This window comes from Pipistrellus kuhlii, unplaced genomic scaffold (assembly GCF_014108245.1).
Source record: "Pipistrellus kuhlii isolate mPipKuh1 unplaced genomic scaffold, mPipKuh1.p scaffold_m20_p_12, whole genome shotgun sequence".
In the NCBI taxonomy this organism is placed as follows: Eukaryota; Metazoa; Chordata; class Mammalia; order Chiroptera; family Vespertilionidae; genus Pipistrellus; species Pipistrellus kuhlii.
The window spans coordinates 35,154,947-35,177,483 of NW_023425427.1; the positions used below are offsets into that span (position 1 = coordinate 35,154,947).

General features: G+C 42.7%; 1 protein-coding gene across 11 annotated transcripts in view; it reads left to right on the top strand.

Annotated features, from left to right (window-relative positions):
* SLC1A1 (solute carrier family 1 member 1) overlaps window positions 1-22,537 on the top strand; it is a 66,475-nt gene that overhangs the window by 38,154 nt on the left and 5,784 nt on the right. For 4 of the 11 annotated variants that reach the window (XM_036433947.2, XM_036433944.2, XM_036433945.2 and 1 more), the window contains exons 3-10: window positions 3,883-4,063; window positions 7,001-7,093; window positions 9,378-9,420; window positions 10,974-11,078; window positions 14,694-14,878; window positions 16,042-16,149; window positions 18,199-18,321; window positions 18,902-19,096. In XM_036433947.2, coding sequence (XP_036289840.1) covers window positions 3,883-4,063; window positions 7,001-7,093; window positions 9,378-9,420; window positions 10,974-11,078; window positions 14,694-14,878; window positions 16,042-16,149; window positions 18,199-18,321; window positions 18,902-19,096 — 1,033 coding nt within the window. Of the gene's footprint in view, window positions 1-3,882; window positions 4,064-5,692; window positions 6,590-7,000; window positions 7,094-8,029; window positions 8,145-9,377; window positions 9,421-10,973; window positions 11,079-14,693; window positions 14,879-16,041; window positions 16,150-18,198; window positions 18,322-18,901; window positions 19,097-22,537 lie in introns of those variants that run through there. The other 7 variants (XM_036433950.2, XM_036433940.2, XM_045580164.1 and 4 more) reach the window with 6 other exon arrangements.

Below are 22,537 nucleotides of genomic sequence, written 5' to 3' on the forward strand. Positions count from 1 at the left end.
GTTCCCTGTCAGTCTCGCCTTAGAAAAGTCCTGTTCGTGCAGAGTGTTGGAAGATTGGTTGCAGGCGCGCACGCACCTCTTTGGTAAAGGCGCAGACAAGCTTTGGATTCCTGCAAGTCCCTCCTTAGAGAAAGCCAGCCTCTGGGAGAGCTTCTGTGCTCGGCCACAGGTAGGGCGGAGTCTCGGGTTGGTGCAGACAAACTTTGTTTTCCCTTCGGCTCCTCCCCAAGTCCCGCAGTAATGGCCTCTGGCTTCACACACCTCCAAGAGATCTCTGCCCACTGCCTGACAGTCTGCCCTCTTCCTGTCTGGGGCCGTTTATCAGAGCAATAGGCTGATTCTGTTTTCCTCTCAGACAAGAAAGCCAGCCGCATTAGCTGTTGGCCCTCTCTGCGCCAGGAGTAAGCCAGTAGCAAACTCAGCCCGGCCCGCCCTCTCTGCATGCAGGGAGTAAGCCAGCAGCAATCTCGGTCCGGCCCTTCCTCTCTGCACTGGGATTAAGCCAGCGCCTTTTCGCGCACACAGTTCTCCGTACCTTCACAGTTCCTGAGGTTCAGTCTGGTGCTTCAGGGCAATGCCTCCCCTGTTTTTCAGTTCTAAATTCAAATTTGTTGTGATAGGCTGCATTCGGGTGTCTACCCTATGCCGCCATCTTGGTTTCTCCCAAAAACCTATTCTTTTTATGGAAAAAAAAAAGTACATGTATTTATTTAGTACCTAAACAGATGTAAAGTTTGTCTATGGTATTAAAATTTTAGGGTTGGCCATAAGAAAAAAGTGTCTAAAAGGCTGGGAGTGGGTGGGGTGTGGGGTAGGGTACCCAATAATGAAAAAAAAAAAAAAATGGGGGAGAGGCACTAAGATGCTAAATGTATTCTCAAATGGAGGTCTATCATGGATGGTCGCCCTGGAGCTAAACTGCCCTGCACACATGGTTTCTAAGGAGACTACCTGTCGAGTTCCTAATCTCGGACACACATGTGGGTCTTTGAAATGAGCTCACTTTGTAAGACCACCACCCATAAAAAGGGCAGCTCTGTTCTTCACATGGAAGGCATTGAACACAAAATTCACAGAGCACCTTATTTATTTATTGCACTGGGGGCCGGTGAAGCAGCCACTGCAGGCCTTGGAGCAATATGGCTAGTGTGGTGATGGAAATGCATACTTGGAGAAGATGTTTACCTTCATCCTTTCCTGCTGGAAAGGTGGAGAGGGTGTCCTTGTAATGGAATCAAGCTTCAGTTTGTTTATTCAACATTGTTGAGCATCCACTAAACGTTGGACTCTAGGAAGGTTTGGAGATTATGCTGTCCAATATTGTAGCCATTACCCACATGTGGCTGTTTAAATTGAGGTTAATTAAAATAAAAATTCAGATCCTCACTCACGCTAGCCACATTTCAGGTGCTTACTAGCCACATGTGGCTTGTGACTGCTGCAGTAGACAGCACAAACAGAGAACATTTCCATAATCACAGGGAATTCTATTGAGCAGAAATTCTAGGTGTACCAGTTAATAATGCAGTTTTTTTCTTCAATAGATGGAGTTACACATATGTTGATATATATGTGATTTGATATGTATGCTATTTTGTTATGTTGACAACAAGCTTCAAAACTTCATATGTCAAATTTCATGCCAAAAAAAGAGCATTTGCAGGAAGTTTTAATTCATTTATTCTGAAGAAAAAAAAAGTGCTGCTGAATACTTTGGGAAGCCTATGGTGAACATGCTCCATCTCTAGATACTTGTGAATGCTGGTTTAAATGCTTTAAAAGTGATGAGTTCCATGAGAAAGACAGACGTCCAGATCAACCAAAAGTTTGAAGACTAACAATTACAAGTTTTATTGGATGAAGATGCATGTCACACTCAAGAACAACTTGCAGAAAGATTAAACATTGCTCAGTAAATCATTTCTGATCGTTCACTAGCAATGGGGAAGGTTTTAAAGGAAGGAAAATGGGTGCCACATCAACTGAAGGAAAGACAGATGGAAAACTGAAAAATCATCAGTAAAATGTTGCTTCAACGGCACGAAAGAATTTTTTGCATTGAATTGTGACTGGCAATGAAAAGTGGATTTATTTTTAGAATCCCAAATGCACAAAAATCATGGGTTGATCCAAGTCAACCATCAACATCGACTGTGAGGCCAAATCACTTCGGAAAGAAGACAATGCCCTCCATTTGGTGGGATCAGGAAGGTATGGTATATTATGAGCTTCTAAAATCAGGTGAAACCGTTAATACTGATCGCTACCAACAACAATCAATTTAAACAATGCTCGCTACCAACAACAAATAATCAATTTAAACAATGCTTTGATCATGAAATGACCAGAATGTTCCAGAAGACATGGCAAAGTAATTTTGCTCCATGATGACACACCATCACACACTTCAAAACCAGTTCAAGACATATTAAAAGATCTTGCCTGGGAAGTATTAACCCACCCACTGTATTCACCAGACCATGCTTCTTCAGATTACCACTTGTTCCGATCGATGACACGCACTTTCTGAGCAGCACTTCAAAACATATGAAGAAGTGGAAAATTGGGTCTCTGAATGGTTTGCCTCAAAACAAGAGAAGTTCTATTGGGATGGCCTCCACAAATTACCCGAAAGATGGGGGAATGTGTAGCTAGCGACGGACATTACTTTGAATAAAGCACTTTTGATGTTTCTCTTAAAATTACCGTGCTTTTTTTTTTTATTACAAAACCTGCTATTATTAACTGGTACCCCTAGTAGAACTCTGTAGCATGTTGGTAGAGCCAGAATGACATAGTGGTTAAGAATATGGCCTTTGGCCCAAACCGGTTTGGCTCAGCGGTAGAGCGTTGGTCTGCGGACTGAGGGGTCCCAGGTTCGATTCCGGTCAAGGGCATGTACACTGGTTGCGGGCACATTCCCGGTGGGGGGTGTGCAGGAGGCAGCTGGTTGATGTTTCTCTCTCATCAACGTTTCTAGCTCTCCATCTCTTCTCCCTTCCTCTCTGTAAAAAATCAATAGAATATATTTAAAAAAAAAAAGAATATGGCCTTTGGATCAAACTTGGGTTTAAGCTCCTGGCTTCATTCACCAGCTATAGGACCCTGGCATGATACTTAGCCTTTCTGAGCCACAGCTTTCTCCTCTATAAAATGGGGGGAATAATGCCTGATCTCATAGAGTTATAGTGAGAATTACAGATGATGCACTCAACATTAAGTCACTGCTCAGTACACATTGTCTGTTGTTATCCTTATCATCACCATTGTGTATAATTATCATCATCATCATTGTTGTCTTTGGCAGGTGGGGTGTTTATGTTTGGACCATGCAGACAGGCATTTTATATTTACGTTAACTTCAATAATGTACCTATTATAGAGGTTTACAAAGATTAGGCTGTTTCCTTGACTATGTTCCTTCCCTCTCTAGTGGTCACTGCCCCTATTCTCAACATTACATTACAAACTGTTCAAAAGTCTGGATTTGGGGGCAGCTCTGCTCTCAGTCAGTGATGGTTGGGAGGTAGAGGGTAACTCCAGAGAGAGGAAGAGAAGTACATTTGTTGATTTGAATGCTTTTCTGATATGTCAAGGAGAATTGTAGGACTAAGGTGAATTGAGGAATGGAAAACAAAGCTCTTCCTGCAAAGAACTACAAGATAGTTGCTGTTCTCCAGAAGGAAGAAGCTTGCTGCCTGCGTTGGGGATGTATTTGTTTAAGATATTTCCACTGAGAAGCTCATTAGTACAAAGCCTTTTATTGGCAGCTGGGTCCTGGAATAGAAGCAGAGGCACGAGCCCTCGCCCACATCATTAAGACAGATGAAGACATGTGCTGGAAACAGTTATCCACACAGATTTAATTTGTTTCACTGCTGGAAGAAAATCCTGAGGAGACAGGAAACACATACTACCCAAGAACAGTTCTGCAACCTCCCTGTGAGCCTGTCACTTATCAGCACCATGGGGGCTGTGAGCTGCTTAACTTGGACATCTACCAAGGGCCAATATACCTGAAAATACGTCTTCACTTAGGTCAGGGATATAGGTGCTTATATAGGTGACTCAGTTCTGTTAATTTGATGATTTTCTCGTTTGTCTTTTTAACCTAGCTTATTATACATAATTGCTTATCAGAATAATATGCAGAGTTCTAAAATGAAATAGGCACATTTTATAGCTACATAATATGCTTAACAAAATTATATGTTTGCATTATTGTTTGCTCTCTTTTTAAGAATTGTAGCCTTGAATCTCTTGATTTTGTTGTTGGTGTTTCTTGCAGAATTGTTATTTTTCATTATCTTGCCTTTAGGAAAAGAAAGTCTTCTGAGTACACAAAACTGCATTTTTCCCAAAGAAAGAGAAAAAGATGATCACGGTTGTTCTAGGATGTGACTGTTACAGGGTTCCCACCATATGTATATACACTGAGTGGCCAGATTATTATGATCTCTGAACGCATAATAATCTGACCACTCATTGTATATCCTATATAATAACAGGCTAATATGCAAATTGTCCCTCTACCAGGAGTTCGACTAGCAGGCAGGACAGCCAACCGCTCATGTCCCCTTCCCCTGGCCAGGCTGGCTAGACCCCACCCATGCACGAATTCATGCACCAGGCCTCATACATACGTGTGTGTGTGTGTGTGTGTGTGTGTGTATGCAACACTGAGTGGCCAGATTATTATGCGATCAGAGATCATATAATCTGGCCACTCAATGTATAAAGTAATTGCACAAGCTTGTCCCAGATGTTGAAGAATAGGCCTTTAACAACATTCTGGGCGGCTGTTAAAGAAGCCAAAGCCCTTCGCTCAAAATGTTAACTTCCAAAGAAGCAATCAACAGTCAGAAGAATGATGTGGTTAGAGTGAGAGGTGATAGCTTCCTTATAGATTTTTCCTGTATCAAATATCTTCAATTGTATGTGATGAGCATAATCCTTCAGTCACTTAAAAAAAAAATAGACAGCCTTTTATAGTGTGAGGAGTGAATATAAAAGCTACTTGTGTGTACTAATAGCCTACAGATTTACTACCTTTTCTCTGGGGTTGCTTCATGACAACCTCTTCATTTTCCCGCTGCCCTGTACTTCAGGTTTTACAAACAGTATGACACAACTCACGCATGTGGCAAGCTCAAGAAATCATTTTCTTTGGTGATCAAAATGTGATTCTCTTTTTGGAAATCAGGCGGGGTAGTCTGAAACCTCTAAGTGACAGCTTGCTGAAAGGTGGTTTGGTTCTTACTCATGTGTCCCACATAGGAGAGATCTAGTTAGGGAGCTGCGTCATTGACTCCATTTATATGAGTATCCTTGATGGACGGCAACTCCTTCTAGCGAGGAGAGGTGTATGCCTTCCATCTCTGCAGCCATTCTTGGCATTTTAGACAACCCTTGCAAGTCCAGGCAACATTCAATATTTTTATTGGCAGTCAAAGTTCATTTGAAACTGCATCTAACAACATGGCCATATATCTCTTAAAACTCCTATGCTTTCAGAAATTTTTATTTTTATCCTGCCTCTATAAAATGGAATCTTTGTTAGTCCTGGCAGGTGTGGCTCAGTTGGTTGAACATTGTCCCCTGCAGAGAGAGGTCACCAATTTGATTCCTGGTCATGGCACATGCCCAGGTTGTGGGCTCGATCCCCAATGGGGGTATGCGAAAGGCAGCCCATCCATGTTTCTTTCTCTCATCGATGTTTCTCTCCCTTCCTCTCCCTTCATCTCTCTCTGAAAATCAATGAAAACATTTTAACAATAAAAAAAGGGGGAATTTTTAGGTGTGTCACAATTGAAACCACACACAATAAAATTAACATAGAAGCAATTAGAAAATCAATAAAAGAAGAAGAAAATATGCTAGCCAGGATGGTTAGTGAAATTACTGTGATTTATTACTGACTTTGGCCCTGAGACTACCTAAAGATCTAGCAATGAGTAGATGATTAAATGCATTATGACACAGCACCATGACAAATTATGTAGTCTTCCTCAGGGTGAATTTATAACAATAAGGAAAAATGTTTATAATACAGTATTAAGAAGAGAGAGGATTAAAAACTATAAAATTATCTCAGCTATGCTTACAAAGAATTGAAGAAAACATATTAGTAGATAATTCACCAGAATATTGACTATGGCTAATGACCTGAAGTAATTTTTTTTATATATATTTCTCTCTTTTTAATCAGATAATTATCATGAACACATATGTAAAAGTCATCTTTTTAGTTGACCCTGAGCTTCCTAACAAAAGGCAGAAGGGGTTATTTGAGGAAAGAATTATCTCAGTTCTTTAAAATAAACTTTCTTGATCCAAAAGGATATTGAGTGACATAGTATACAAACTTGATAACGTTCTTCTTTTTCATTTATTTAAATTTTTTTTCCATCATCATGTATCCCCTTTATGCCCTCTCCCACCTTTCCCCCACCCCACATGGCAAGCAAATGTAGAAGGAGGACTCCTTCTGACTGTGTCTCATGACCATCCCTCAAGAGGAACCCCAAACAGGACACTCACTAAGGGCAGCGGCAGTGAGGGCTTGCCGGGAAGGGGAACTTAGCTCTCACGAGCCTCCCATCCCTTAATTCTATGTTTGGAATTTCTCTTAATTCTGTGTTTGGAATTTTGCTTACTCGTCCAAATGTGTGCAATATGCTCAAGAGCTCTTTTTTTTATTGATTTTTTTTTTAACAGAGAGGAAGAGAGAGGGATAGAGAGTTAGAAACATCGATGAGAGAGAATCATCGATCAGCTGCCTCCTGTACACCCCCTACCGGGGATTTTCCCGCAACCAATGTACCTGTCCTTGACCGGAATCGAACCCGGGATCTTTCAGTCTCCAAGCCAACGCTCTATCCATTGAGCCAAACCGGTCTCGGCAGCTCTCAGTTCTTTATTTCATACCTTAAGGATTGAATCACCACTAGTCCTGTAAATTAGTCTTTCTAAAAGAATTGTGACTTCTCCCCCCTTTCAGGTGTCGCTGCATTGGATTCCAACGTATCTGGGAAAATCGGGCTGCGTGCGGTTGCATATTATTTCTGCACCACTCTCATTGCTGTCATTCTAGGTAAAATTTATCGCTGAATTCTTATTCCTCTATATAATTGTGACTTTTCACTTAAACGTGATTGGGCTTTTTATAATGTGCATTTTTTATAAAATTAGGAAGCATTATTGTTGCACTACCATGCAGCTTTTTGGCTTAAAGTCTACATGTACCTTTTATACGAAGAAAATGTAATACTGACTGAATTCCAGCTGTAGTATTCTTTATTAAAGTCTCTAGTAAGAACAGAAAGAGGGTGACAGCTCTATACGTCTCCATGATCATTGGGTAGAAGGAAGTGGATCCAAGAGCTCATATAATCTTTAAAGCAGTGAGTCTATAGAAGTGGAGTTGAGTATAATTATAAAAGATTTCTGGAAAGATAGCATTTGAGTGCATTTCAGACTTCACATAGTACTGAGAGCTAATGGCTGAGTCTTGCTAAGTATAAACTCTACTTGAAAGAAGGAGAAAGATCTAAGGGAACAGAGCTACTCTTATACTTTTGGCATTCTTTTGTGAAGAAAATATGGTCCATCCATTGTGACCTAGCTTGATATTTTAAGGATGCCATGCCAAGGTTGACCTTATAAGCTAAAATAAAGAAAATAAAGAAAAAAGAACATCTTGTCAGCAGGAGTTTTCAGAAACAATTCTGGAATACAGCCCCTATTTTTTCTATTGATTTTTTTTTTTTTTTGAGAGAGAGAGAGAGAGAGAGAGGGAGAATGAGAATGGACAGAGAGGAGTAGCCCCTTCACTTAAAAAAAAAAAAAAGATATGGGAGAAGAGTTCCTTCTGCTTCATGTAATAATTAAGGCTGCCGCACCTGTGAGTCAGCCTTTTGGCTGGACCTCGGGGTCCCACCACGTCCAGCAGGTCAAAGAAGGATGCACTGGGGGTGCTGGGTGCCCTGGAAGGGTCTCATTGCTCTGTGGGTACTCTCCTTGGCCACAGGTATCGTGCTGGTGGTGACCATCAAGCCCGGTGTCAGCCAGAAAGTGGGTGAAATTGACAGGCAAGGCAGCAGCCCTGAAGTCAGTACTGTGGACGCCATGTTAGACTTGATCAGGTGAGTGTCTTGCCATCAGGGTGGCTTCATTGGCATTCAGCCTGTGTGGTCACTCAGGGCCCATGCTTACTCTAACAATCTGCTGTTGCCATCTTGAGATTTTTAATAATTTTTAAATGATTGTGCGTTTTCATTTCGCCCTGGACCCTGCAAATTACATAGCCAGGGCTGCCTGCTGAGCCATGGCTCCACAAGGGCATGGAGGGAATGAGCTCCTCCATCAGGACTTAGCGTGGATAGAGATGCAGAAACTGTGCTTGTTGGATAAAGATGCTGGGTAGTCAGTTCTGAAGCACATTTGAAGAAACACATTTTTTTTTAATTGTACAGGGGGAAAAACTTCTTAATTTTAAGCAGTCAGGGCTGGAAATTGGTTAATTCATGAATAGCAATTAAGGAAGAGAATCATAAAAAAAATGATAGATACGCATGACGTATTTTGTTTATAGTTACAACTTAAATGAATTTATTTGCTAATTTTTTAATGTAGGGTCAAGGTCTTTTCTTCGAGTGTGTCAGTTGATTGTAATTTCCTACCACTTCTGCTGCATATGCTGCAGGATGTAACAGAAATGTGTCGTCTAGAATTTCAGGCCTCAGATTCTGTGAAGCGGAGCAACAGAAACCCTTAGACTTGCAAAGAAAGCGGAGTGCCGAATCCTTCCAGTTTTCCTTTTTATTCTAGTTGCCTTCCCACACCTAACTTAACCGCAGAAGTTTTAGTCACTTGGCTTGACTGAGTTTCCAGGCACTCGGCTTATAGAAAATTTTTATTGAAATCATACCTTCCTTCTCACACCCATATCTCCTTGATTTACATAATTTTAAGTTCAGTAAGAGCAATGATATTTGCAGTTGGCATCAAGAATTTGGGAAGAAATGCAGTAGACTCTTCGTAAGCATATACTCTCATGGATGAAAACAGAAATGTGCAGAATATTAAAGTTTTCTCTTCACTTCGGGTGTCCACCTGCCAGTGTGGTGTTTCCCCAGGACAGGATGTGTACCAGCTCCTCTTAAGGAACAGTTAAGGAACGGTTGGTTAGGAGAGCTTTCTATTTTTGGTTGGAGCTTAGCAGAGAAGAATAAATCTTACAACAAGAAAAGCCAGAAGAGAAACCAGAGGACTGATTCTATGTTACACTCATTTTCGCCCCTGTACTGGATATGACAAACAAAAAAAAACAGAACACTTTTGCCTTAACATAATACTGCTTTTTATGTCTCCAACAGGAATATGTTCCCTGAGAACCTTGTCCAAGCCTGTTTTCAGCAGGTAATACTGACTTTTGCCCACATTGCTCCCCTCTTCCCACTATCAGTTACATTTTTTTTTTTCCTGCCATAACCCAGCAAATGGAATTAGCCCATCAAAATGGCAGGAGATGTTCCTGGGAATGGAGCAATTTCAGGTGCCTCCTCTGGACTGTATCCTGGTCTTTCAGTCACAGTGAACTAAGTGCCTGTTGTAGCTTATTCTGCTCCCTTTTCCTTTATGTCCCCCTCCACACCCCAAAAAAGGGGTGTGGAGGGGGACATAAAGGAAAAGGGAGCAGAATAAGCTCCTGACTTGCTCCATTTTGGGGGGCTCAAATGGAGCAAGTCAGAAAAAAATGTCAAGCAATGAATATTTTCTTTTTTAATTTCTCTTTATCATTCAAAGTATTACAGATAGCCCCTTTTTCCACCATTGACTCCTCTGCCCTGCCAATGAATGTTTTAGAACATGGCTTCTCATACCTATTTTTGTAGAGCCACATTATACTGTATTTGTGAATAGATGTAGACTGTCAGGAGATGCCACGCAGAGGGAAAAGTAGCCCCCATCTCCTCTTTCACTCTGCAGGCAGATCAGTATCGGACCCACAAGGTGGCTGGTGTTCCTGGTATTTGGTCTTTTCCTTAATCATTCTGTCCCCATTGCTGACACTCTAAGGAACACTATAATTATTTGATTATTTTATTCTCTAGGAAAGTTTAGGAAAGTTTAAAAATCTCTCTACTCCATTCTCCTCACATCTTGTTCTCCTGTTTGTCTATGCACTTAGACAGCTGAGTCTATCACAAACTGCTGAATTGATTTACATAAATTACACGAACAGAGACCCCTGTGTGTACCAGCAGGCACCTCAATTAAGCTGCCTGCTGCCGATCTCCAGGCAGCACAGAACCACCTCTATCTCAGGGCTGCCTCTGTGCCTCAGCCACAGTGGTCATTTGTGAGGTCCTCGGTGCTGGCAGAGCTGGTAGGCATGACTTTTCTGCCTGGTGTGAGGGTATATTAGCTCTTTCTTCAGCCTGTCTGCTGAAGCTCCACAGAACCTGATGGGGCTGAAAGAGGGAGAGTCCACAGAAATCTCATGGAGTAGCCCTAAAAGACTGTTGATTTTGGAACAACCATATAGTTGTTGATGTTTATTAAAGTCATAGTGACTACATTTACCAAAATGGTGAGTTTTCTCCCAGGTTAAAAATAATAAATAGAATAAAAAATGATGCACAGGATTCTTGTAGAGTCTGTCTATGAAAGCACCTACAAATAACACCAATACTTCCATTAACTTGTCCTTTCTTATGAAAGTGAGAGAGCATTTTGACATCATTGAATGGTGGCTGGGGGCATCAGGGGTTTGGATTTCTCAATCCCACTTTTGGTTCCAAAGCCTCATAGGAGGTTCTGTCAACACCTGGAGCCAACAGAAGAATCAGAGGTAGAATCTTTCAGTGGTGCTGGTTTGCCCAAAGTAACAATATTTCCTGTGATTTAGCCTCAGGTGCTTAAAAACTTTCTTCATTTGTTTCCTGTGTTTTCTTTCTCCTAACCTGCAGTATAAGACCACACGGAAAGAAGTGAGTCCTCCCAGTGAGCCAGGGATGAATATGACGGGAGCATCTGTCACGGCCGTCATGACAACTGCTGTGACTGTTGCCAAGGTACTGACTGCTTCCTTCCTTGTCACCCACACTCCCTCCCCAGGAGTCAGGGCCTGAGCTGTGAGGGAGCAGGAGATGGGAGTATATAGTCCATCCTCATTACTTGAGCATTCCACACTTTGTGAATTCACCTACTTGCTAAACGGGATTGGCGACCTCAAAAACCAACACTCAGGCGCTTTAATGTCATTTGCAGATGTGCACGGAGCGGTGAAAAATTTAAGTCACCCAATGCACATGTGTTTCCAGCTGAGGCTGAACACAGCTGTGCTCTGCCTTCTTGTTTCAGCTCTCATACATATTAACACCTGTCTTTCCGTGGTGCGCGTATGCCACATTTTCACAGTTTTGTACTTTTCATGGTAATCTCACTGTTTAAAATATCCCCCAACCACAGTGCTGAAGTGCTGTCTGTGGTTCCTAAATGCAAGAGGGCTGCAACGTGCCTTCCAGAGAATACAGTAGGTTAGCTACACTTCATTTAGGCAGGTGCTCTAATGTGTGGGTTGTGAATTCAATGTTAGTGAAGCAACAGTATATGTGAAATAAGGTCGTCTCTGAACAGAAATTTGCATAAAGTAGGTCAGGTGTGGATTACGTGATGGAAATGTTGCGAACATTGATTCCCAAGAACTTACTCAGACATGTTCCCTAGAAACAATGAGTTAGTATTCGATAATTCAATAGCGGTGACCACTTCATAGAACCCAACTACCAAGAATAATGAGCAGTGGGCGAACCACGCGGAGGAAAGAAAGGGCCCAGTTGCCTCTGTGTCTCTGCCACTCCGTAGAGTTGAGGTGCGCAACCTCTGGGAACTGCGTTAGGTTTGCACGACTACGTAGACGCAGATCACAGGCCCACAGTTTCTTTTCTGAAACCCTCTGCCCACATGCGATACAGATCCATGGTTTTCCGCGTTAGATGGGCCAGGCGGTGAGTGCACACGTTGAACATTTCCCTGAAGTGGGATTGGCAACAACACTCTAGAGTCAAGCACATCAATATTCTTGCACCAAATTTGTGACTGTTCTGCCACGTTAAAAGAAACAGGTCATACGTGGCCCCGTTTCAGTTTAGGTTAGGTTTTGCCACCTAGAGTTTGCCATAAACTCATGGATAAAATGGATGGGCTTTGACAGCTTTGGGGGTTTCTTCCCCTATTGGAGGCTTAGAATGTATGGGCCTGAAGTAGTACATTTTTACTACTCTAGCAGATTTTTTCCTGAATGCTCTCTGCCTGTACACAGGAAGGAAAAATTTAAGGAAAAGATAAATGTTCAATAGGCTTAAGATTTCAGATTATCTAGGCCACCGTTGGCTCCCTGCTTCCACCTACAGAAAGCCTTCACTCTCCAGTTTACCCCTCTGGCAGGTCCAGTGCCCCTGGCTCCTCCCTTGTTTCCAGGCTCACTTCCCAGTGGGCCCCCTCTGTTCTATCTCCATCAGCCTCCTTCATTCCTCGTTATTCCTGCCTTTGATGTGGTTCCACAAGGATTTTCTGATCACCCTACCTGAGCCAGGCCCTGCTGAACATTGGATTACAATGGTGAAAAGATAGACGTGACATCTGCCCTCATATGAAGAGTGATGAATATTACAATAGGGAAGAACAGAGTACTCTGGGGCATCCAATAGGGTGGTTTAAATTCGTAGCAGGATACAGAAGTCTGGTGCAGGATGACTTTTGCCTTTTCTTACCAAATCATTTCTTTTTTTTTCTTTTTTTTTAATATATTTTATTGATTTTTTACAGAGAGGAAGGGAGAGAGATAGAGAGCTAGAAACATCGATGAGAGAGAAACATCGACCAGCTGCCTCTTGCACACCCCCCACGGGGATGTGCCCGCAACCAACGTACATGCCCTTGACCGGAATCGAACCCTGGACCCTTCAGTCCGCAGACCAACGCTCTACCACTGAGCCAAACCGGTTTTGGCACCAAATCATTTCTTTCTTTTTCTTTTTCTTTTTTTTTAATTTATTGATTTTTACAGAGAGGAAGGGAGAGAGAGAGCTAGAAACGTCGATGAGAGAGAAACATCGACCAGCTGCCTCCTGCAAACCCCCCACCAGGGATATGCCCGCAACCAATGTACATGCCCTTGACCGGAATCGAACCCTGGACCCTTCAGTCCGCAGACCGACGCTCTACCACTGAGCCAAACCGGTTTCGGCCCAAATCATTTCTTAATGTTAACCTCTCAGCCCTCATCCATGTCCCAAGGTTCCATAGGATGTCCATAACTCACAGCGTGGCCGTGCAGTTAATTACACACCATCTCACTGTCATTGGCTTGTGTCTCTCATGGTTAGTTTTGTCTTTCCAGCTGCATTTTAAGACCTTATGCTCTAGTGTTTCTCTTCAAAACGAATAAATCTTTCCCCTTTTACTGATGACCTTATGCTGTAGCCACTGCAGTTGGCACACTCCAGCTGCTTGGTAAATATTTGATTAAATCACATCATAATGAAGAAATGACTGGTGCCCCAGGGGCTTGTCCATTTATGTTATGTCCTTATAAAATCTCGCAGTAAATCTCATGCTGTTTTTTTACACAGGATAAAGCAAACAAATGGCTCCTAATAGTAGGAACTTGGTTAACTCTTTTAAATATTTTTTTTATTGGTTTAAGAGAAGGAGAGAGAGAGAAACATCAATGAGAATCATTGATCAACTCTCTCCTATATACCCCCCACTTGAGATAGAGCCCACAACCCAGGTGTGTGCCCTGACTGGGAATTGAACCATGACCATCTGGTTCATAGGTCAATATTTAACCACTGAGCCACGCTGTCGGGCTGGTAAACTTTTATGTTTCCAAAATCCTGTTTGCCATTCAAAACTAGAGGCGGTAAAGAATGTTCTTTTTTAAAATATGTTTTTATTTATGTTAGAGAGGAAGGGAGAGGGAGAGAAAAACCCGTATGTGCAAGAAATATCTATTGGCTGCCTCCTGCCTGCCCCTACTGGGGATTGAGCTCATAACCTGGGCACGTGCCCTGACCAGTGACTTTTTGGTGCGTGGGACAATGCTTAATGAACTGAACCACACCAGCCAGGGCAAGAATGTTCTCATGGCTCATTATCAGAATAAACCAGTAAATGTCCTAAAAATGTCCACACTGGTCAATATTTTCTGTTTCCTGCATTACTAATTTATATTATTTTTATATAGCCTCAAAATATAGTGAGTAGTTAAAATAACCCTGAAAAGTGCCTTGATTCTGAAGTTTTTACTAAAAATGTAAAACACAATAGGGGTGGGGAGGAGACATATGTAATACTTTAAACAATAAAAAATTAAAATAAAAAAATGTAAAACATTCCATAATAAGAAATCTTCAAAAGAAATACTCAAATATGGATTTGTTGAGAGAAAGAGGAGGAAAAAAACACTTTAAACTTCAATGTCTAAAGGTAGGGGCAATAAAAATTGCATAGGTGGGTTTTGTTTTTTGTATTTTTAGTTATATTTCCAAAGTATTGTTGACTCTCACAGGTAGATCACTAGTTTATTATGTTTGGCTATTGTTTCTTCTTATTTCAATACCTATGCAGTCTAACAAGATTATAATCACGTATCAATATATTTTCTTGGTTTCGATTCACAGAATGAAACAAAGGAATACAAAGTCGTAGGCATGTACTCAGATGGCATCAATGTCCTCGGCTTGATTGTCTTTTGCCTTGTCTTTGGACTTGTCATTGGAAAAATGGGAGAAAAGGGACAGATTCTGGTGGATTTCTTCAATGCTCTGACCGATGCAACCATGAAAATCATTCAGATCATTATGTGGTGAGCAAATGCTTGTTAATGCCATCTTGTTCCCCTGAATTAGAACCAAGTTTCTCAACTGACTCACCTTAGAAAAGGGGAACCCTGAATATCAGACACTTACAAGGGTATTAAATCATGACACGTGTTATATTTTGTTCACTAATGAGAGTCTAGATATCAGCCATTGTGTTTACTGCCAAAGCTCTTGCTCATCTTGTACCCAGCTAGCATTCATGTAAGAGGTAGCTTTTAAAGGCATGATTTGAAGGGGTTGCCTGCACATCAAAACACGAAGTGCTTTCCTTAGTAGGCCCCATGCAGAAGAGATATTCCAGATACTTACAACAGGTACAGCGCGAGCACTAACCCATCCAAACGAAAGCTGCCGGAGTGCCTGCCCTGTCTCGGAGATGCCTAAAAGCCCACCTTTCTTCGGGGACCTCTGTCCCACTTATCTCATATTGAAGTGGGTTAACGTTATTTACTCCAGATTATAGGCATTGACAGTGATGTAAAGGGTTCAGCTATTTCAGTCACTTAATCCCACTGCACCTCAGCTTCATGATGAATAAAAAAAGGGTAATCAAATCTCCCACTAGGATTGGGAGAAGCACACTAATTGAATTGATGCATGTAAAATACTTAAGCCAACACAAGACCTGTAATGAAAGCTCCACAAACAGCTTTTATGACCATTTTCACTACGAACCCTATGGCTCTTAGCTGATATTGCAATCTGGGAGACAAGGTGACCATGGCTAGAAAGAGCCTAGTGACCATATTTGGAGGATCAAGCTAAAATGGTAACAAGAAATGGGATATGCAGTAGTTTAGTTACACCTTTTATGTATTTATTTTACTGAATGTATTGGATAGCATTGGTTAATAAAATTACATAGGTTTCAGGTATGCAATAACCATGCCTCCTTGCCACGTGTGTCCCATCACGGTAGCTTAGGTGGGTAGAATTTAAGGCACACACAGGTGTTGAAAGCTGGAGCCAGTGTGGTCCCCCAGAGCCTGGAACTGAGATGAAACTGAGACCTTCGCTTCATTGTGCACCCAGCGCACCTCCCAGCGGAGGGTGGGCACAAAGCCAAGGTGCAGGCAGGGGCTTGTTTCTTCCCCAACAATCCCACCCTGAGAACACACCTGCTGACTCCGTTGTGCTTACTTCCTAGCTACATGCCCATCGGCATTTTATTCCTGATTGCCGGAAAGATCATAGAAGTTGAAGACTGGGACATATTCCGCAAGCTGGGCCTTTACATGGTCACCGTCCTAACTGGGTACGTCAGACCCAAGAGAAGAAACCTCACTTGAGCTCATGAGAGTCTGGGCTTCGGAGGGTTAACATTGGCTTCTCTCCCACATGCAGGGGGAAATGGGGTTCAGCAGCGATAAGAGAGACAGCTGGGTCGGGGGGAGGGGGACTGCCCTTTAACAGCTGTCCTGGGGGTGGTTCGCACTGTGCTCAGTGCCATATCTTGGCAGAACAGCCTGGACCTGGCTTTGTCACTGCCTCTATTAGTTGTATTCAAATAATTTTTTTTAAACCCACTGGTAGCCTATCTTGGCTGTCTCCTGGCCTTCACTTCCTCAAGGATATAAACTAACCAAGCAAGTAAGAATAAACCCATGTACCCTGGGCCTGAAAGAAATTAGGCAGGCCTCAACAAAATCAGACTCGAGCAAGTAGGAGCAGGATGGCTGGTCAGTTCCAGGACCCTGTTGGTGGGGTCACCCCCTGCATCCTCACAGGGCCAGACAGGGTTCGGGGGAAATCTTCATGCTAGAATAGGGGTGTCGAACTCAATCAGAGAAGGGGCCAAAATCTAAAATCCAGCCTAAATCGCGGGCTGAATGGTTTACTGAACAGTCATAAACTGTCATTGTGATGGAAACGCAGCGGAGTGCAGTGATGACAGCGCGGTGCGGGCCACATTGCAAGGCCTGGCGGGACGGATTTGTGTTTGACACATGTGTGCTAGAAGGAATTGGGTAAAGCAGGAGGGCAGCAGTAGCAGGTCATTTGCATACTTATTACAGTCCAGTTATTGGTTCCTTGAGGGGAATCGATGATAAATGGTGCTCCCAGATATCTAGCCAAGGGTGGGATACATCACATGGGCCTTGAAATATGGACCATGGGAATGAGTAAACATCGTCCATTTGACTCCCACTGGTCAATGCCTCCAAACACCCGCTTGAACAATCAGCTTGCCTATTGGGACTCGATTGTATTGAGGGGTTTCCACTGCACAGCATTTGGTACTTAATCTGTGTTTACCAAGAGCACAACCCTGACGCAGCCTGGATTCCTACAGTGTGAGGGTCAGTCAAATCCCAGGGCCTGGTGCAAAGGGAGGCAGGATCATCCACCTTACTAGAGGCCAGAGGCTGTGTCCAGGCAGTGATGGGGCTGCGGCTTATGAAACTGAACCACTTCATAACGGGGTTCTGCTGGTTTCTGTTCTCTTATCCTAGCTAGGTTCCTAAGAGTAAACGAAGTCATTTCCTCAGATTCCGTAGCCACAAGCTCTCTATCCAGGAGGCCCTCTCTCTACTACCCCCTCTCCGGGAAGCTGCATTTCAATGACTACTTCTTACTACTTGAGCTTCACATATCTTTAAACTCTAAGCTGCCACATAGATGGCATCTGCTGAATCAGTCTCCTTTCTGAAGCCCCCTGTTGTGTGTAACCCATGTATTCCCATGTGGGACAAGGAACAGTTTTGGAAGACAGGAATAACAAAGAGAGTCGGTCCAAAGTATGAAAATGGAAGAGCCAGGGCTTCCTCCTCCTCATCGCAATCCTCACTTCCCTCTTAGACAGTGGGCACCATCTCACAAACAGTGGTGAGGGCCCGGGAGCAGAGCGGCTGAGCCTGTGAAGGGCTATGATAGAGGTTTGTGAGGGGGCCACAGAGTCACCAAGAAGGGAGGGGTCAGCAGGAGCTGGGAGGTTGAGGGAAGGTTTTCTGAAGGAGAGGGCTCTTAGAGGAGAATTCGGCAGCAGAAGGAAGTGAAAGCATTTTATCACATTTAGCCGGAACAGCACGATCGGGGCTTGGAAGCACGATGTGATTGTTCTGTGAGCCCCGGAATGTGCATTCGGCTACTGGCTTTGCCATAACTCTGATAAGATACTTCATTTGCTGAATGAATCTCCTCGTCCTCATATGTGGACTGGAGACATATTCCTGCCCTGCTTCTCATTTTCTCATTAGGTCCATATGCAAGTTGAATGACACTATGAATGAAAAAGCTGTTTGAAAGAAAGGATTAATATGAAGAGGTGGTATCATCCATGAACCTGTTCCTTTCTCATTTTCAGGCTTGCAATCCACTCCATTGTAATTCTCCCTCTGATATATTTCATCGTGGTAAGAAAGAACCCCTTCCGGTTTGCCATGGGGATGGCCCAGGCTCTCCTGACAGCTCTCATGATCTCTTCCAGGTAAACAGAAGAGGGGTGTCTAGAGGAAGAGTCTGAACCAAGCTTTTATCAACCCTCACCTCACTTGATAAAGCGGTATCTGCAGCTTACAGTTTTTGTAGCTACTTTAATCCAAGGAATGATTTGCCCCAGCCAGTGTGGCTCAGTTGGTTGGAGTACCAGTCCATTCATCCAATGGTGGCGGTTCGATTCCCAGTCAGGGCACATAACTAGGTGGTGGGTTCAATCACCAGTTGGAACACATGCAGGAAGCAACCAATCGGTTTCTCTCCCTCTCTCTTTGAGATCAATTAAAAACATAAAGAAATGATCTCCATAGTCTCTGCCCACGTCCTTGAATGTAGTTCTTCACCATGTGGGATATTCCTGGCCCTCTTGGCACAGCCTGCAGTCCAGGGAGGGATTATATTGTATCTTGGAGCAGTGGCAACCATAGCACCTTCGGATTCCTGAGCCTGTCAAAGGTGCCAGCATGCTTTGTGCTCCTGGTTAGTTTTTGGGATGGAGGTGTCCCTTCTTCAGGCAGGGACTGAGGACCAGCATTTCTAAACTATAAGTCCTTTGTCTTTTTATCACACAGTTCAGCAACCCTGCCTGTCACTTTCCGCTGTGCTGAAGAAAACAACCAGGTGGACAAAAGGATCACTAGATTTGTGTTACCCGTTGGTGCTACAATCAACATGGACGGGACTGCCCTCTACGAAGCAGTAGCAGCTGTGTTCATTGCACAGTTGAATGACATGGACTTGAGCATTGGGCAGATAGTCACTATCAGGTAGGGGCATGATGTCACATTCATTCTCATCTTCGTTACTGGAATTGCCTCTAGTAAAAGCTGTCTGTGAAAGATCGAGAGTGGTCCAGCAGTGGGTTGATTTTCTTGGTCTACAAAGTCTGTTCTCAAAACTAAGCACAACTCTGTTACACGCAGTGGGATTGTACTGCACAAGATTTCTGCTTCAAGGCCTGAATAAGCCAAAAGCATCATTCTGATCTCAGTTCACTGCCTTCCTGGGTCCTAGGCACAGAGTAGGTACCAAGGGTTCAAGATTGAACAAGGGCCAGTCTCTGCTTTCAAAGGGTTCCCAGTAGGTAGATAAGGGATACGCATACCTAAATAAATGCTGAGTGGTGTGATAAGGGCTATAGGACACCAACGAAGGAAGGGTTGGCTGTACCTGGGAAGGTGAGGAAAGGCTTCCTGGAGAAAGTTTAGCTAAAAGGAATTAAGAATTTCATAGGGAAAGAAGGAAACTAAGAGCATTTTAGATAAAAGGAATAGCAAGTACAGATTATTTTGTATGAGTGCGATGTGGAGAACAAAGAAATGAGGAGTCAGGGATCATGTCATGAAAGCTTTGTATGGGGAGCTCATGGAAAGGTCTTTGACAATTTTTCATACCACGGACAGATTTTCATTTTAAAAGGCAACTGGATGGGAGCAGAAACCATAGCCGGAAGACCAATTAGGAGACTATTACAGAAGTCCAGGTACAGTATGAAAAGGCCCACATCAGGGCACTGACATGAGAGATGGAGATGAGCTAGTGAAAGAGGCATCAGGTAGATTTGGAGTGAGGGGCAGGGGACAGATAGGATGCCCCCCAGGATTGGTGGGTGTTTCTGGATTGGTGGATGGTGCTTACCAGAACAGAATCTAGTGTAGGAGAAGCAAGTCTAGATAGGAAGATAGAGTTTATACTTTTAGACACTGAATTTGAAATGCCTTTAAGACACCCAGGTAGAAGTATGCAGTGAGAGAAATGTAGCTATAGAAGCCAGGTCTTCACTGTAGATACAGAAGCCAGGGTCCTCAGCTTGATAGGGAGTTAATTATCTGAGTTTGATTCTGAGCTTTACCATGATTAGCTGTAACTGTGACCAAGCTGATTGCATTCTCTAAGCTTCTGTTTCTCACCCATAAAATGAGGATGATAATAGTATCTACATTTTGTGCAAGTAATGATCGTTAAGTCAGACGATGCATATAAAATGCTTAGAATGATGCCACTGTAGTGAGCATTCGGTAAATGTTTGAAATGGATGGCATTGCATAGGGAGAGTCCATAGGGAAGAGAAAAGGACTAAGGACTGAGGCCTAGAAAATCCTAATATTAGAGGCAGGGAAGGAAGAGCACAAGCAGAAGAGTGAAAAGGAAAGAAAAATAAGAAGAGAGCCCTGAAACCATGGTATCATTGACACCCAGAGAAGAGAGATTTCCAAAGATTAAATGGCCAGTGGAGTCAAATACTGCAGAGAATCCTAGTCACATGAAGACTGAAATTGTCTACTCAAGTAGGTAGTGAAAATGTCCTTAGTGAATTTTGCCAGAGCTGTTTCTCTGGAACAGCCCTTCTCAATATAGTACCATTAGCTACTCACACAAATTGGATGGAGCAGACACAGAAGGTTCTATCATTGTATTATAGAAACAGGTGCTGTCGTTGAAGAAACTCCTACTGGTCAGCGCTGCTTTGAAGAGTGGATTGTGATTAGTCGGAGGCTTTAAAGTGGGAGTTTGAGACTAAGCTGAGTTCTTGCACCTACGTGAGGCTGAACATGAACATTTCAGAGTTAATTCATTCTTGCATCCCAAGCACTTGGTATAGGCATATGTTCCAGGCAAACAATAAATTCTAACTGTTTTAATACAGTACATTTTTAAATCTTCCCCGACCCCAAGTCATAACATACTTATTGCAGTTTGCTTGAAATTAACTGAAGACAAGTGCAAACTGGACTATCTGGCATATTAACTGGGCAACTGCATGAATGCTGCATAGTCTTCAAGTGTTAGTGGCTAAGGAGCCCTTGTTAGTGGCTAAAGATCCTCGGGCTGTAGTGACTGCATGGTTGGCAGGGATATGTTGGGGGTTCCAAGAGGGAGCAGTGGGCATGGGCACCTACTACTTCTAACAAAGAAAACCCATCACTGCAGTCATTTTAAATGTTTTCCATCAGAAAGAGCTTGAATCAAGTCCTATAGTTTGAACAGCAACAAGTATGTTAAAATTTAAATCCTTAAAAAAAAAAAAAAATTTAAATCCTTATCCACAGCCACGGTGGTTCCAGCAGTTGTTACTTTTATTTATTTATTTTTTAATATATTTTATTGATTTTATTTACAGAGAGGGATAGTTAGAAACATCGATGGGAGAGAAACACCAATTAGCTGCCTCTTGCACATTTCCCACTAGGGATGTGCCCACAACCAACATACATGCCCTTGACCAGAATCGAACCTGGTCCACAGGCGGATGCTCTATCCACTGAGCCAACCGGTCAGGGCAAGCAGTTGTTACTTTTAGACTCCCCAGTGCCTTTCCCCACCTCCCTCACCTTGGACTGTGGGTCCCCATCTGCACTGAACTGGCTTCTAAGGAGTGGTTGTATGAGATGCCAGTTCTTTTGGGTCTTTGCCACTTTGTGATGAATTGCATAGGGATATGCCTCAGTCATAAGTTTCCTGGATCTTTGTAACCTTTAAAAAACAACAACAACTGCTAGAGGAATAAACTTTGGGCCTCGAGGCTACATACTCAATTCACATAAAAAATCTCTCTCCCTGCTCTGGGGTATTCTTGTCTCAGACTTGGCTGCTAATACTGGCCCAAAGCCAATTACACCTGCCTGGCCGGGGTAATCATTGACTTAAACTAAAGTATCCTCTCTGGCTCTGCCTGGGAAAGAATAAAATAATAAACATTAAACTTGACAAGTTATAGTTGTGGCTGTAATTGATGGTTAAAGAGATTTGGGGACCTATAGTTTATCTCTTTTCCTGACCATTTTGGACTGGACATCAAAAAATGTAGGCACCCTCTACCCAAAACACACCCTGTTGTGGTTTCCTCATAACACTCATTTATCAAAGGTTATAACTGATTAAAGTAAGATACAGTTTCTTATAATGAAAGATAATTATAGAATTTGGGGCCGAGAAAGAGCTTGGAGGAAAAAGTAGCAGTAATAGTTTTTGTGGTGGTAGTAATAATACTAGCAGCAGTGGTAGAAGTAATACTCTGTTTCCCCAAAAATAAGACAGTGTCTTGTATTAATTTTTGTTCCCAAAGATGCGCTAGGTCTTATTTTCGGGGGATGTCTTATTTTTCCATGAAAAAGAATACAGTACACATTTATTGTTAAATGAAAATAAAGGAAATTTATTACCTGTATACGGTACAGTAGTACGGTAGTTGTCAACACAAACCAGAC